The 17,211-nt window shown below is 42.8% G+C and overlaps 1 protein-coding gene across 5 annotated transcripts in view; it reads left to right on the top strand.

Annotated features, from left to right (window-relative positions):
* The window catches only part of RASAL2 (RAS protein activator like 2), a 170,834-nt gene that overhangs the window by 36,216 nt on the left and 117,407 nt on the right, over positions 1–17,211 (top strand). Inside the window, exon 1 of one of the 5 annotated variants that reach the window (XM_033067238.2) lies at positions 3,711–3,890. The exons of the other annotated variants lie outside the window; for them this stretch is intronic. Coding sequence (XP_032923129.1) covers positions 3,842–3,890 — 49 coding nt within the window. The 5' untranslated portion in view covers positions 3,711–3,841. Of the gene's footprint in view, positions 1–3,710; positions 3,891–17,211 lie in introns of those variants that run through there. 5 annotated transcript variants of the gene reach the window in all.

The raw sequence follows: 17,211 nt of genomic DNA, 5'->3' as shown, positions 1-17,211 counted from the left end.
GGCTTGTGTTCGTGAAACTACTGTACTTTGGCTGATGGGTATTAAAGAAATTACTTGTTTTGTTCTGTAGCAGTGATTTCATTGCACTTGAAGAATTAAATTCTGAATGTCTTTTGGTAGATATGTACAGTAGTTTCACAAATACAAGCCGCACGGACTATAAGCCGCACCCCCGGTGCCTCGACAATGTTGCTGTCTTTGTCAATAGATAAGCCGCACCCCGAATATTAGCCGCACTTTCGTTTGTAGCGAGAATCCGTGCGCAGCTTTCACAAATTGGCCAATTAGTAACAGGATCGCGGCAGAGCGGGATTTACTGGCTCGGGGCGGGGCCAGGAAGGCTCGGCCCGCTCATGGTTGCCGACGGGGCCGGCCGGGTGGTGCTGCAGCCGCCGCCGGGCTCACTGGCCCCCCTCTCCCGTCAGCACTGCCTCGCTGCCGCGTTTGTTCGTCCTGCCGGCAGGCCAGCCGCCCTGCTGCCGCGTTTGCTCGCCCTGGCCGGCACTGCAGACCCCCGCACCGCCGGGCTCCCCCACGCTGCTGGCCCCGATTCTGCTGGGCTTCCCCCGCTGCCAGGCAGCCCCACCCGCCGGCCTTCCTGCTTCTGCCATGCTCCCCTGCACTGCTAGCCCCTGCTGGCCCGGGCTCTGCCGCCCCCCTGCCCCGCCCTGCTGGCTCAGGCTCAGCCGCCCGCCCCCCACACTGCTGGCCCCGCCTCTGCCAGGCTTTCCCACCTCAGCCGGGGCTGGCCGGGCTCCAGCTTGGCTTGGGGCTGCCGCGGGCTCTCACTTCCGTGTTGGCAGCTTTTAGAATATTGTCCATGTATTAGCCGCCCTCGAATATTAGCCGCACTTCCGGGTTTCCACCAAACTTTTGGTCAAATTGGTGCGGCTTGTATTCGTGAAATTACTGTACATAAAAATATGTATTGAGGCAGTTAGCTGGCATGTTGGAGTACACCAACCTCTCCCTCATAAAAAGGATGAGGACCTGTTGGTGCAAGTCCAGAGAAGAACCATGAAAATAATCTGTAGAAGAAAAGACTGGACCATCTCTCCTGTGAAGAAAGGCTGGCAGAGCTGGAGTTGTATAGCCTGGAGTAGAAAAGATTCCAGTGTGATCTCACAGCACCTTCTGATACCTAAAGGGGCTTCAAGAGAGCTGAGAGGGAATTTTTACAAAGGCATGCAGTGACAGGACAAGGGGAAATGGCTGACAGAGGGCAGGGTTACATGGGATATTGGGAAGAAATTGTTCCCTGTGAGTGGGGAGAGGCCCTGGCACAGGTTGCCCAGAGAGGCTGTGGCTGCCCCGTCCCTGGAAGTGTTCAATACCACATGGGAGCAACCTGATGTAGTGGAAGGTGTCCCTGCCCATGGCAGAGGGTTGGAATGAGATGATCTTTGAGGTCCCTTCCAACTCAAACCCAGTCGAGTGAAGGGGAACAAAGGCAGAGGGATGTTTGCTCAGTCCAACTCTTATGTGCTAGCAAGCTTTTCCTGCTGAAGTGGAAATGAAGGTTTGAAACTATGTGCAGTTCTTCCATAATGAAGTGTTGTTGCTTTTCAGGCTTGGATGGAGGAATGAGAAGGAGCCCTTTGGCAAAAGGCCACTAGGCTTTCACACCCCTTTGCCCTGTGCTTCCTTTCCTCCCTGCAGCTGGGCTTTTCTTACGTGGAGGGCTGTGAAACTTCTCCACTTTATCTGGAAAGATTCATGTGAAGTCTCTGGTTTTTGACAGCAGCACTGTTTCTTTTTTGATTCCAACCCCTTGATCTTGCAGTTAACCTTAAGGGATATCAGCAATTTAATTGTACTTTTGCTGTTCTTGAAAGACAAAGTGAAAAGAGAAGGGGAGAAAAATCTGCTGTTGCCTCATTGAGAGTAAGAAAAAATGGGAGTCTTCAGTAGCCAGCTTTGCAAGATGGTAATAAAAAGGGTTCTGAATAGTTGCAGATCTCTCAGTGTCTTAGTTTAGATGTTAAAAAGGCCTTTTAAGAGATAAGTGGTCTTTAAGAGAAAAACAAAAAGCGCATCTGAAAACACATAGGATGTCAGCTCTTTCAGACAAGCACTTCCTATCTTGGGGCTGAGGATTGCCCAGCTCCTGGCTTTCTCCTCACTCAGCCTTTTGTACCAACCACAGTGGGGCTTGGCTTGAGAAAGCACATGAAGGTCAGGCACTGTTTAACTGGTGTTATCAGTGAAGACCCTGCCTGCTGAAGGCTCCAGACCAAGAACGGCTATAACTCTGGTGTGCTTTCAGAGACAGGAAGAGTCTCTAGTGCTGCAAAGCCTTTCTTGCCCTGGGTTGTTGGGGGAAGTCCACCTTTGGACTGTCATTCTCCAAGCACTGGATTACTGCAAACAGAAGGGCTTCTATGTCTGTGTCCCAACCAAGGTGAAAATGGTCCCTGTTTGGCTGACCCTAAGGGATGGACCAATACTCCCCTGTCCATCCTCCCTCCTCTCTCCTTCCAAGGATGCTTGGATGTGGCAGGCTTTCTGATGGTGCCAGACATGCAGGTTTGGACAGCTGCTGCTGGACAGAGCAAATGGGCAGAATCTGTGTATCTCCTTCCCTTCATACACCAAGTTGGTCACTGTCCAGAGCCACCCAGCTTGTCACAGTCTGCAGCAGGGTGTCTGTGGGTGCAGCATTGGACAAAAGCGGCTGCTGCTGTCTCTCTCATGAGCTCTGCTTGCCCTTGCTCATCCCACCTACTAAGTGCTTGGACCTCCTGAGGAGTCAGTGTTGTCAGTGAAATCATCATCTTGCTTTGGAGCATTTTGGGTCACTAGAACTCGACCTGTCTGCTCTCTTCTCCATCAACAGAGCTCTTGTTGCCAGCAGTGGAGCAAATGTTAGAGCCCTCTGGATCTGTGCAAAAGTGTTTGGTGCATGCTGGTGGTTGTTTGCTCGGAGGTGGAGCTGCCATGAGGTAAATGCCAATAAATGGTGGGGAAAAGCCATTGGAAGCTGAAGGAGCCTGAGGCTTTGTGTGGTGAGGTGGAGATCTCCCGGAGCACAAGCAGGCTGTGCTTGAATTGCTGTTAGAGAGGATGTGTTTGACTCCTGCCAAATCCCTGCACACACTGATTTCTGCCAGGCTGACCTTGTTCCTGGAGAGCTGGGGACTGGCTTGTGGGGCAGGCTGGTAGCCAAAGCCATATGCTCTGACCAGTACACAAGCTCAGCATCCCTCCTCTGCTCCTCCATTGCTCCTGCACTGCAAGGTGCACCAGCTGTAACTTGTTTCTGCATCTGCCTCCCCCTTCTTTGCCTTCTATCCCTGGAGTGACTGGAACTCTTTTCATGAACACATTTTGAGCAGGCACTTGGAATGCTAATGGGACACTTCGTACTGGAAATCCAGGAGACCTCTCCAGAGGAGGAAGCAGTGTCTCCTGTTTGTCTTGAGTTACCCTGTCACAACAATGGCTTCAGACTCTGCCTAATTTAAAAGCTAGTTTTAATCTGATGGGAAGATGTTTGTGTATTTAAAACAGTTATTCCTTGCTGGAGCCACTCCCTTCTTTTGTCCTTCACTGCTGGACTTTTCAGCTGGCTTCACTCAGCTAATGTGCAGCACTTGTTTACGGCCGAGATACTGGAGCATGAAGAAGGAAGTAGGTCCGTTCAGTACTGATTCAGTTCCAGGCTTCCTGTGCGTGTGCATGCACGCGTGTGTGTGCGCTTAGCCCTGCTCCTCCAGTTGCTGTGCAGCCTCTGCAGGAAAAGCTACAGCGCTGGCAGAGACAAGATGCAGGTGTCTTTTTTTACCTCTTCCACCTGGTTTGGGCCTGAGCAGGTTTAGGCAACGCAGGTAAACATTCCAGTATGGCAAGCCTGATGAGGAAGATGCTGATGCAGGCAAAGACATGGAGCGGTGAGTGCGGGAAACATCTTGTCTGATGGGAGAGATAACTGCTCAGAAGGGTTTAGGTGCCTGGGAGGAGAAATGTGGTAGCAGGCAGAACTGTTGGGTATTGCTGTTGTTTTCATCTTTCATCTCCAGTGTGAGATGGCAACCTGAAAATGCCAAAACCTTTGTCCATGGAGAAGGTGGTTATCCAGATGAATGTATGTTTAAAGTCTGTTTCTTAGCCTGCCGTGGGATTTCTCCTTAGCTTGGCTCTGTAACAGCAGCAGTCTGTCTAATTTGGAAGTTTTGGAGGGAGTTTGTAAGAGACAGGCATCTCAGGAGCATTTAAACTGTTGTGTGAATTGTGACTGCACCAAAAGATGAGGTTGAGAAGAAAACAACACTGATGAGCTGTAGAAGAAACTATTTTATTGCTTTGTTCCTATTCTTTTGATTTGGTGGCAAGTATGTCTCTGGATTTCAGTAAGGTGCTCTTGTGTTGCGTGGTTACAGAAATTGTCATCAGCAGTGTTGGATATTTTGGATTTTAAAATATTCCAGTAGCAGCACCAGCCTGTGCCTGGGGTTTTTCATTTAAATTTATGGTGTTTATCCAGCTCTTAATTGTGATAATTAGTGTAATTATGGTATGTGATTATATGCACATCCAGTGACTGTTTCTAAGAGGCTGTCTCAAATGTCAAGAATTGATTTTATTAGCCTTGTGTCTTTCTGGTGCAAGCACCTTTCTTCATGCTGATATTCTGCGAAGCAGACATCCCAAACTGCCTCAGCAGGAAACAATTTTTGCAGTGCCATATCTGAGAGAATGTCTCTTTAATAGGGCAGAAGACTCTTCAATGACTTAATTAAGATTGATGAGGTGAGTTATCAAAGACTGAAACAGCCCTCTCAAAGCAGGGCAACTTCTTTGCTCCAGGCTGGGATAAAGCTAGGAGGACACAACCTGAGCCACATGTGGTGAAGTTTATCCAAGTGCCAATTTGATCAGTGTGTGAATTTTAATGAAAAATCGTTGTTGGAAATTAGGACTTTAGTGAGAGTTATTGGCTGCTGTCATTCTCTCTGTGGGGCTGCAGCTAAGAGTGTGGAGGGGCAGTGTAGGCAAAAGCACTTCTCCTATGTAGAATTTATGGACTGCATGTGCCAAGTCCCTTTGCTGGGAAGGAGGTCTTGTTGGCAAATGCAATTCTCTTCTGTCCCAAACTTACTGGTCTCTCCCTACTCACTCAGGACTTCTCAGAATCCATGACTTTTTACCCTTAAGAAAAATGGAGATATTACTTGAAACAGAATAGTCTCCTTGATTGCATTGTGACAGATGTAGTGTGACAAATACAGGAAACTGTAGAGATCTCCTTCATCTCTCTATAAATAGCTTGGGACTTAGGGTAAATTAACCAGTCTTTACAAAAAAAGAATGAGTGAAAACAAATGTCATAGAACCATGGAATGGTTTGGTTGGAAGGGACTTTAAAGATCATCTCATTCCAACCTCCCTGTCGTGGGCAGGGATACCTTCCACTATCCCAGGTTGCTCCAAGTCCCCTTGAACCTGACCTTGAACACTTATGGGGATAGGGCAACCACAGCTTCCCTGGGAAACCTGTGTCAGGGCCTCACCACTCTCACAGGGCAGAATTTCTTCCCAATATCTGAAATAATCCTGTCCTCTGTCAGTGTGAAGCTATTCCCCCTTGTCTCATCACTACATGCCCTTGTCAAAAGTCCCTCTCCAGGTCTCTTCTAGGCCCCTTTACTTGCTTCAGGGATAAGGAGAATGGAAAGTTGAAATTTCACTTAAAGAAAAGGTCAGTCTGAGAATTAACATGGAGGGGTTTTTTTAATAGGCAAGTCTAGCAGGTATTAAGTGACTAGAGCACACATTTACTTTGTGTATTTACCTTGTGTACATTTCTTCAGAGATGTTTTAGTCCATCAGTGATTGAAAGCTCAATTCTTTGTTGAGGGAAATACAGCTGATAGGGCAACATGTAAATAGCCTTAGCTTTGATAACTTTCAGCGTGATTCCAGAACCCCTGGAGAGCTGTGTTGTTTTAGGTTTGTTTTTTTTTTTTTTCTTTTCTTTAAATCTCGCTGTTTGCACTGTGGGAAGGTGTGTTAAATGTTTTTTTTTTTAATGCCTGCAGGATGTTAGGAAGTTGAGGATGCTGGAGAATGAGGTGAAGGGAATGTGATCCAGGAACAAGTGTACCCATGCAGAAAGCACTTGGATAGGGTGTGTGAATACAGGCACTCATTCTGTCCCAGGGAAAGCACATGCTTGAAGCCAGTCTGGTTTCTGCATTAGCAGGGGGTTAAGTGCTGGGACCTCGGTACTGTAATCCCAGCCTGGTGCCCAGTTTTCCACACCAGTCCATGGATAAAAGGACCACTGCAATTAGCAGTCAGAGGGAAAAAGAAATGGCACAGAAAGGAAACATTACAAAGAAGCACAAAGGACATTTACAGTATTTGTTTTCCAGCGATTATGGTACGGGGAGCAGCAAAAATACAGAACTATACCTTATTCTATTTTGTCACATGTTATTTTGGCAGAAAAAGTCTGCTGCAGAAGATGCTGATTTTGTCTTTACTAAGTAGAGTCTTTGTCTGATGACCATTCTTCTTTATTTAGCGCTTCTCATGTCATTTAAAAATATTTTCTTCCATTCTTAGTTGTTAGGGAGAGTTTTACTTGAAGGAGATCTGAAAGTGATCATGGGTTTGTGTGGTCCCAATGTATGCATTTGATTAGCCACCACCAACTTACAGCAGCTTTCAGAGATTTCAGGACTAATGAACTACATGAAATATCAGACTTTAAAAGGGAACTTCTAAGTGGTGACTTTTGTATAAGAACAGATGTGGTCAGATACTATTTCAACAGGATTTATATTCCACATACTTTGAGACAGTAGGTTTTTTAGTGACCCCTTTAGAATGTAATATTTTTAATATAATGAAATATTTTTAATAACTCTTATTGTATAAATATGTTTGAGGTTGTTTATGGTGGAAATCTTGTGAGCACTTCATGAAGTGGTGTTGAAACTGAACATCCTAAGGTTTTGATCTTTATTTAAAACAAAAAGGTTATAAAATGTCATGATCAAAATCAGCAAATGGCATTTTGCCAACCTAACAAATGCTGCTGGATTTATCTCTCGTCTCTTGAGATCCCTGCTACTTTTAAATACTCTTTAATTTGCCTCTCTGCTGGTGTGCAACTGCAGAGAAAATGCTAACCGTTGTTTGGATTTGGAGTAAACTGAAGTAAGCTTGAGCCATGCCTTAGCTGAAGAGGCTTAAGTCAACTGAAATTGGTTGTTCTTGAACATTATTGTTTGTCTTATGTAACAATGCAAACTGAATGGAAAGCTCAACACATTAAAGAATAGCAAAGCAGCAAAAACTTATTGAGAACGACTTAGCTAAACACTATCCTTTGTTTTCTAGCTATGACACCCCTTATTTCAGTTGCATCACCACAACTGGTGCTGCCATATCACCTGGAGGTTCTGTAGGATGACAGTGAATGCAAGAAGCTGTTAAATGAACTTTCAGGTTGTCACATCAAAGCTCTCAAATAGCAGAAAAGTAACAGCCTTAATGGTTGCACCATCTTTACATTTCTGTCTGTTGGCAGGTAAATAATGGTAGTAACAGGGATCTCGGGTAATTTTATTTAATCATCAGGAATATCTTCTGTCTGAGAGTGCTGAGGATGATATATCAGGAACCTTTATAGAGCAGTATGGCTTTTAAGGGTGGTAGTCCCTGAGCTGTCATATCAGGACCCATGGTTAAGGGAGTATCAGTATGGATTTAATCACCTGAGTGCAGTGACATTTATGCTGCCCGTTCAAGTGAACATGTTACAGAACATACTCAGAAAGGCATCTCATTTAATGATAATCTTACAGCACAGGTGTCAGAAATCTTCTAAATCTGTTTTGCATTTAGCAATGCTGCATTCTTCTGACGCGGAGCCATTGGAAAGGTTTCTAATATTCTTTAAAAACAAGCAACAACAACAAAAAAAGAAAAGAATCTGTTTAAAAATAACATGGTATTACCTTGTATATTCATTGTTCTTATGAACCTCCTAGCCAGGCACAGAATGTTTTGTGCTATTTCCTCTGCAGACAGATAATTGCAGGAGGGAGAGGAAATTGAGCCATGTAAAGTAAAAAAAATCTTAGTAAGTTCCTATCTGTTTTCTTGGAACTTAAATTTAAAAAAAAGAAAAATATATATTATTTTTTTAAACCATGAAACACTGTAACCTCTAAAAAAAAAAAAAGTTGAATTAGTAATAAATCACTTCGGCAATAAATTGTATTGTCTCTGAAGGTACCTTATATTAAAAATAACCTTTTTTCCTGTTCTTGAATTTGTATCTTCTCTTCAGTAAGAGACTGCTACTTGTATTCACCAGTCACTTTCCTTGCTGAGGTAAATCTGCATTCACTTCTGACATGACAAAACACTAATTATTGCTGCTGATATAAACACTGGAAGTATTTGGGTTCACTTGTCAGTGTATTCAATTATTACTGTGATTAAATTTGTAATCCTGAGGGTTGTTATCAGGTAACAGTAAGAGAATTAGTTTTGAAAATGAAGTTTCCAGTTTCAGTTTTAGTAGGACCTGAGAGGAGATAACAAATTAGATGATAGCTTAAGTAGTAGGAAGAGTGAATTTAAACTAAGTTTTGTGAATGCTGAAAGTAATTCTGGGGCTGAAAGTTATAATTAGGTTGTAGAAAAAAATACAAACATTATTTTCCTGATTGCACCTGTAGATTTTAAAGTCCTAAAAGTCCCTGTATGAGACTTCTGTCATGGCCAGGTATTTTCTGGGGCAATCACAGGCTCTTCTTTGAGCTAAATTCAGCTTTTTCCTGAGTAAGTGCTTTAAATATCTATTCTTGTTAAATTGCAGCTTTCTACCTGCCAGATTTCAAGAGCTCCACATCAACTGTCAAATGTGTGTGGCCAGGTAATGGCAGCATTAAACCTGTGTGTCAGAAGCTGCCACACTGCTCTTTGCTACTTCTTCACTCCTGGAATCTCTGGAGTTAAACTCTTGAGATAATGAGCACATTTCTTCCTTCTCTTCCCTTGCCCTTCCTCTCTCTGTCTTGTTTCCCCTCTTATTTCTGGCTCTAAGTTTCTGAGCTTTTGAGCACATTTATTCATACTTTAGTGAGACATTGTGTGGTGTGTCACTGTTCTCGTCTGTATTGCTGCATAAATTCTACCTAGTTTTCCCTGTAGTGTAGTTTGTGATGATTGGCTTCAGTCATTTTACAAGGAACCCTTGCATTTAATTGTTTTGCATTTAATATAAAGAAAAGAATGTGAGAGCAGTGATTTCCCTTCCCCCTGCCTTTTTCTGACTTTACTGGGATTATCCAGAAATTGCCACCTTCTGGTTCATTCAGAAGTTCCCTTAATATCTATGTAGTACAAAATTTAGAGGTCTTAATGGCAAAAGAGCTGCAGCTTCTATTTTAATATTCTTTCATTGCCAGCTTTAAAAAGAGAAAGTGTAAGTTGGTGTTGGAATAGAAATTTTTTGCACTATTGAACCTATTGAACTGTGATTCATTTGATAGTCTAGAGTTGTGATTATAAGGACTTTCAAAAATAGGCTGAAAGCACAGGTGGGTGAACTCTCCTGTTCAATTCAGTGATCAGTCCCTGTAAACGGGAATTGAATTGATATGGACTATTCAGCTGTGAAAAGTACAGTGACTACAACAGGAAAGCTTGTGGGATTTAATCCATTTATTGGCTGTGTTTGATAGCTTCTTGCATGGGAAGAGCAGAGGAGAGTAAGTGGGAAAAGTAACTGAAAGAACCTAGTAGGCTAAAAGAATGAAGGATAGAAATAAACCCAACTTTTTTCCCAGTGAATGTGACAAAGATTCTGAGTAAGAAATTGATGTACAATCATCTCTGCATAAATCACACACTATTTCTGGAAAACTTGCAGACTTCAAATTTCACTGCAGACTGATTAGTTAACAGAGCCAGTTTAAGAGGTATTTTGTCCTCCCTCCTTTGCTTACAGGTTCCTTTGATGAGCCACTTGAAACTGTGGAATTGTAAAACCACAAGCACCAAAGTGAAAGGTTTTAAACAGCACAGAACAACAAAGTGCTCCTACAAGGTCAGCTCATAGCCAGAGCTCCTGCAGGGTACAGGAGCCCAGTGAGAGCAGTGAGTTTTGAATTTGCTGGCCTTTGCCTGTACTTCTGAGATCCAGTTAGATGTTGAATTGTTGATTCTCTCTGGGCTTCACAAGCTTATATCCTCCGTCAAGATGACATTGCAGCTTTGCAAAGTCATTCTCTGCATACCTGAATTTCCACCTAAACCACTAAGAAATGCTAAATTGGGTGTACATTCTACCATTTAAATGTGGTTTAGTGGCTTGGCAGGAAATGTGAATTTTTATTCACTTGATAGCAAAAGCTGTTTAATGTAGGTACAATGAAAGTTTGCAAAGTGGTTGGGATTTGGGGGGAAAGTGTTGGGAGACCTTGTACCCTGACTTGTGAGTACGCAGTGATTCATGGTGTTGGCTCTGGGAACAGAGCATTCCACTTCTCAGCTGCTTGGGGAACATCATCTGTGGATGATGGGGAGCAAAGAAAATAGAGAAAGAGGAACTCATGCCCTCTGTGCATCAGAAATACAGCCTGCATCTAATCTTTAGGGATCCAGACAGGAAAGACTTGAAATGCAGAATCAAAAGAGAGCTTGTTAAGAGAACTCTTTATATCTAAAGTCTGAATAAGACTTATTTTAGATATCAACAACTAAATTTTTTAAAGTGTAAAAGCAACTGTGTATTTACTGTAGGACAGTAAATATCTGTGGTATTATCAGCTCTTTTCAAGCACTTTGTTATCAGTAATTTCTTGCTCATCTGTGAGAGTCTGAATCCAAAAGTAAGATGGCAGATGTGCAACTTCCCACATTAATGTTGCTGCATCTGATAGATGAATTTATCATAGAATCCCAGAAGGTTGGGGTAGGAAGGACCTTAAGGCTTATCTTGTTCTACCCCCCTGCCATGTGCAGGACACCTTCCACTATCTCAGGTTCCTCCAAGTCCTGTCCAACCTGGCCTTGGATACTTTCAGGGATCATGGGGCAGTCACAGCTTCTCTGGGTGCCTCCCTACCCTCACAGGAAAGGATTTCTTCCCAATATCTAAACTAAACCTATTCTCTTTGTGCATATAAGATCAGTGAAATTTTATATGATACAAGCTGAGACCTGAGACTTCATTCTAGTTTAATGATTAAATATTCAAACCCTCTTTATTGGAACAGTTCTCTCAGTGGTCCCAGACTATCTTGCCCGCCTTCTATTCTGGCTGCTGTGTTCATCTGGTGTGAGAACTTCAGAAATATGCTTGACAGGCCAGGTAAATGCATTAACAGGTACACTGAAAAATCCCCCAAACCAAACCACAATTTATCAAACTCTCAAGGTGATTTGTTAAGGCTTATCTTGAGGATTGCTTTTTGTATTTAATTACAGCAAGTTATATTCCTTGGAGGTTTTATATTTTAAGAAGATAAACTCAGATTTGCCTTTTTTATTCCTTGTCTTCTACTACAGTTTATTCCAGAGTAATAATCAGTTTTCTAGACAGTCAAGAAGGTAAAAGAAGGACTTTATATGCTTGACAGCTTTTCAGACAGGAAGAACTTGATTTTGTTTTGGTTTCAGTTGTCCCTAAACCTGTATTTGTACAGGGAGGCGAGTTTTGGCCCCTGTTGCTGGACATCATGCCAGCTGAATGACGGTGAAACCACAGCAGCTTCTCATGGGTCTCAAAATTGCATGTCAGTCCTGAGCACCAGCACCTCTTAGTCTAAAGCTGTTTGTGCATGGCACTCTGGTTGAGATGCAGGAGGGCACAGCTGCTCCAAAGCTGTAGCCTAAGGCATGGGTTGCAAAGGAGACTTTTATGTGGGCTCCATCACCTTTCCTACTTTTCCATGCCTGGTATGAGCAGGAGAAGCACTAACTGGGTCCCATGTCCCCTCCTTTCCCCTACATCAAGGTTGCAAGTGGGGAGAGAGTTTTCTGATCTTTGGGATCTTTTCCCTTCATCCTTCCTTCCTGTTTAACCATCTCTACCTGCAGGTTCTTCTGGCTGCTGATGGTCAGAGAAGACACTATTTTACAGGAGGCTTGGCCAGTTAACCTTTGGTGCTGAGATGAGAAGTGTAGGAGGAGCTTTAGTTATTCTAAGACCTGACCTGGGTTTTCATAGTTAAAAAACCTGGATGCTTTAGTATGGAATAGAAGTAAATAGAATAAACCTAATTTGGCACAGGGTTGACTTACAGGGTTTCTTCTCTGTTTCTAGTATTCCTGATGTTGACATTGTCCTGCTCTGTCCTTACTTGCTGGGAAGTGAGGAGGGAACAGGAAACAAGGACCTTGTGTTCATCTAAAGAGATGGTATTGGGAATGCCAAATTCCAAGGATTTCCTGGCCTTTCTTGTTTTTCTGGAAAGAATGAAACAAAACTTTAATAAGACAAAAAATAAAATCTTTGTCTGTCTACCTCTTCCTTTGTCAATCCCCACCACTTTTGCCTTGTGCACTGCAAGCCTGGGGTAGTATGTTTCCAGACTCCTTTTTGAAGATATTTATAAATAAGTTGAGGTCCATATGTTTTTTTCCAAATGATTTCTTTACTATAAGTCATTGTATTTCTGTGTGATTGATCTATGTGTGGCAGGGATCTAGGGAGGGAAGTCACAAATGGGTTGGGCCTGTCCTGTGCAAACATGGAGAAAGGAAATAAAAAAATAGTTTGACAATAACCCTAATAATGACTGCTGGGGGACATAAACTTGTTAAAAAAATGCAAGTTAAAACTAACTTGCTTTGAACCAATAAGAATAAATGGGATGCATAACTGTTCCAGACTAAAAGAGAGCAGGGAATAGAGGGCACAGATTTCTCTCCTCTAGCCTCAGCCTGCCCTGCAAAATTTGGCTTATAAATATCCATAAATCAAGAAGGGCAAAGACACTTTAAGATGTGAATATTTTTAGCAAGAAGGAGAAGCATTTCAGTGGTGTTCTTTGCCATACATTGTGGTTATAAATCCCGTTATCTTGCTGTACTTCACAACAAACCAGGATTTCAGGTTTGGTGTCTCCAGTAGGTAGATTTTTGTTTCCAAAAACAAAAGGGGGGAAATTCCCCTTGTTTGTTACATGGCTGGATGTGTGCTGCAAGCAGGAATATCTGGTGGAAAGATATGAGCCACAGCAGGGCAGAGGGAGCAAATGCCCTTGCCATGTCCCATGTAAGGAGATTAGGTTAAGACTGCAGCCTGGACTGAGCAAAAATTAGAAAGGATTGTGCTGCATTAATTCACACAGGTCTAGCTTCTGCAGCACAGTGACAAAACAAAATTAGTAATAGTCTAAAAATATAACCCTGAATAGAAAAACTTTCTCCTCCTCCTTTTGCCCTGTGCTCCCTCCTCCCCACATTTCCTGCATGAGCACCCAAAGTTAGAAACTTAAGAGTCGGTTTTGAATGAGATTTTTCTTCCTCCTCCCATGCCTTCATTTGGAAAAAAAAAATAAAATTAAAAGCCTGTTTCTGTAGCAGTGACTCAGTCCTGCAGTGCCTATCTGCCTTGTGTCAGGCATGGGGCTGTCTGGGGGAAGCAGAGTGTGCACATACCCAAACTGTGAGACAAGCTTTGAAATTGCACCAAGTGCACTCGGAGCATCAAATGTGCCGGATCACGCTGCGATTCCAGTAACAGCCAGAGCTCTCTTGGCTCCCAGTGGGAAAGTGGTCACGCTGCTTGAAAAGGGGAGAAAGGCCAAGCTGCACATTCATTTGGATAATTAGATAAACAGTAAATAGGAGAAGGCCTCTTCTACTCAAACCCCATTGTTTTTTCCTAAAAGTCTATATTTAGATGTGGCAACCAGATTTATCACAGATTGGTGCATTGTTTAAACAAGGTCACTGATGTGTGTGCGTGTTTATCTCTGCTTAACTGGATTGCTTATTTGAAGTAGAAATACCTCTAAAAATATTATGCAGAGCTCTTGAAAATTTGTGTACTCGTGCCTCAGAGCACATGGTCCTTATTAGAAAATAGATGCAATTATTCGCGTTCAGTTTTGCAGCTTCAAGTCCCAAGGGATTTGTACATAAAACTGTGGAGATTTGATTACATCCTGATTTTATGTCTCACTTGTATATGAGTGTTTCATATGTGTAAAAACCTTTTTATAAGGCAGAGATTATAACAAGTTCCTAAGTGAAGCCAGACGGGGGCTGTCCTGTCTGTTGGAATTGGAATGCATATGCTCATTAATTTAGTCTAACTCTGGTGGTTGCTTGTGCCTTTTTAAAACCTGGAGTGCCTTTGTGTTTTATATTTAGAGCAAATATTCTGGACTTGTTGGCAGGTTGGTTTGAGACTTCAAGGTACAATTTCAAAGTCAGACTTTATTGTTCACAGTAGTTCAATGCTGTTTGGTGAGGATGGAGCATGGTTTACTAACAGTGCAAGTGTGGTTAAGGTAAAAATAGGGAATATCAGCTCATTTTCCCTATTACCGATGAAGTAAGGGAACAAAAAAATGGGCATTTCAGAAATGTCAGCTGGAGAGGATTTTGCTGTAAGCAAGAACATGCAGTTCTGGGGGGGGATTGTTTCCTTACAAATGGGACTGTGCACAATTTGGGAAGGATTGACCTCAGAGAGAGGCAGTTCTGGTCATCTGGTGTTCGCACCTAATGAAACAAAATAATTTTGGAACTTGAAACAGGAGTGATCTCTGCTACCATAATAATGAATAAGAAGACACGAAAGAGATGAAGTGCTTGGGCATGGCTTGCTGGAGCTCAGGGCTCCATGTCAGCTCCACACAGCAGTCCTGAGGATGGCCTTGGTGGCTGGAGACCCTGCCTGGGATGCAATGACTTGTCCTTCATGCAAATCCCTTTTCATGATGTCCACTTCTTTGTTTTGTCCTGTGGCGAGGAAGCGTGTGCACATGTCACAAATTAGTTCCTTAAATAGTCTCTGAAAGAGAAATTATCTTCTTGCTCTTCCTCCCTTCTTCCTGTCCCTTCAAAAGCTGAAATTCTTCTGTATCTTTCCCTTTTGGGAAGAAACTCTTTTTGTACATTTAAATTCCCAGGCCATTGCTAGGATGCACAGATTCATCTCTCAGATCACGCAGTGTGTCACGAGCCGTGTTCTACACTGAACATCTTTAATCATTCTTTAAATTGCAAGCACAGAGGTTCAGTCAAAGAGGGTGTGCTCCTTTCTCTCTCCATGCTGTTTTGGTGCCTGCAGGTCACCTTGCTTCATCCCTTGGCTCTGTTGCAGTGCTGGAGTCTCCTCCTGTCCTGGCGCCGGGTTCGCAGCAGGCCCAGGCTGGCAGCAGGTACATCTTCTTTCCAGCACTTCATCACTGTCCCTGACGTGTGGCTTCTGCACTCATTCAAAGCTGTTCCTGACAGGCAGCCTGCAGAGAGAAAACTCTGCTGGTTAGGAGGTCATTTGCATTTAAGAAATGCTCTTTTTTCTCTCCCCTGCCCCCACATCTCTTTTTTAATTTCATATTTGGTTGTTTCTTTTACTACTTTCTCAATGTATTGCTAAAGCACCTGGAATTTTACAGAGACCCTTTTTCCATGCTACTGCTAAGTGTTTTGATTTCAGACTTTCGGCATTTTGAGATACCAGGATGTTTCACCTTTCCTCTCTGGAGTTTACTTCTCCATTTAGATGAAGGTTTAATCCCAAATTCCTTCTGTCACTGATTTGTTGTCAGTCATTGCACTTTAATTTGCTGATATTAACACAATATTCCAATGGGGCAACAAGGTGGGTGTTAAGACAGTTCCTATCCAGCTCAAGGAATTTCCCTACCTAAATACAGAGCCTAAAATAATTCTGGATTTTTAAATTCCTCCTCATGTTTTATTGTCAAGGGACATGGCTTAGGGGTGCACTTGGCAGCTTTGGGCTCATGGCTGACTTCATTCTGAAAGGTCATCACAGCATACAGAGTATTTCTATTACTGGTGGTGTTTAGATGATAAATGCAAGAATTTAATTATGCATGTTGCTAAAGTTCTTTATTTATATGCACTGTAAGAGTACGCTCTCCAGTGACTTTGAAGAGTGCTGTCCATTAGCTGGTGGTTATCTTTTTCTGCCAGTTGGCTCTTACAGTGGGATTTCCAGTGTTTGAGAAGCTTTTAAATATATTTACATTTTTAAAATTATTTACAAAACTAATACTGTGTGAAGGAGTTCTTGATATAAAGACAATTTATTCACTCTAGAAAGGATAAAATAAGATAATAAATGAATTACAAATAAGATAAATTAAAAAAACAGTTACAGCACCTAATTTAAAAATATGCAGAATAAAATTATAAACCCAACTCCTAACATCCTTGGTGGAGAGTTGGTAGGTCTTATTTTTGTACCAGTCTGCAGTGAGGATGTGTTCCTTTCTAGTTACATAAAAATAAAGACTGGAAAGCTCAAATAAATGCACCTGCTATTTGGGCACAGTTATCAAGACCATTTTTGGATTTTTATCCATTAAGTAGCCTATATACTATAACTGTATTTCCTCCCTCGGTTTTTTAGGCTGCAGTTGGTTTGATGAACACAAGGATCACATCTAGAAATAAAACTGTGTTTTGCTGGTAAAACCCTTGCTTTAAGGTTGCAGTAGTAATGATTTTTTCCCCTATTCTCTCCACAAAAATCCCAAACACTTCAGTTGGGGATGAAGAGAGATGATGGGAAGTTCATTTTGCCTGCTGAAAAACAAGGCTATTAAAACCTGTAATGAGCAGCTTGTGTATGATATTTCTGATGGTCCTAAGCCCAACCTGTAATCATGAAGAAATGGATGTCAGACTGGACATAAGTGCTTTTTTCTTTATGCTGTCAAAGTTTATACATTTATATAAACATATTGATTTGTTTGTAGGGTTGCAAAAGTTGGCAGTGAGGTAGGTCAGTCCAGCTGTCTTTCTCCAGGGGCTCAGGCTGGCGATCTGTGGCTCCAGAGGGTTTGCTCCCAGCCTGAGCTCCCTGTCAGTGGCTTCACAGCTCCGTGCTAAGGCCACCAGGGAGCCGGAGCTGTGGGAGCAACTGTGTCACAGGCCGGGGCCAAGGGCTTGCCTGCTCACAGAAGTCCCTAAATCTCTCCAAATACCTGTGGTGAGTGCCTCCCCTCGCTCCACACAGCCGCTCTGCTTTCCGTGCTG

Source organism: Catharus ustulatus, chromosome 9, assembly GCF_009819885.2.
Source record: "Catharus ustulatus isolate bCatUst1 chromosome 9, bCatUst1.pri.v2, whole genome shotgun sequence".
Taxonomy (NCBI): domain Eukaryota; kingdom Metazoa; phylum Chordata; class Aves; order Passeriformes; family Turdidae; genus Catharus; species Catharus ustulatus.
The sequence above is the reverse complement of the archived record's forward strand: the minus strand, read 5'-3'. Positions and strand labels throughout refer to the sequence as shown.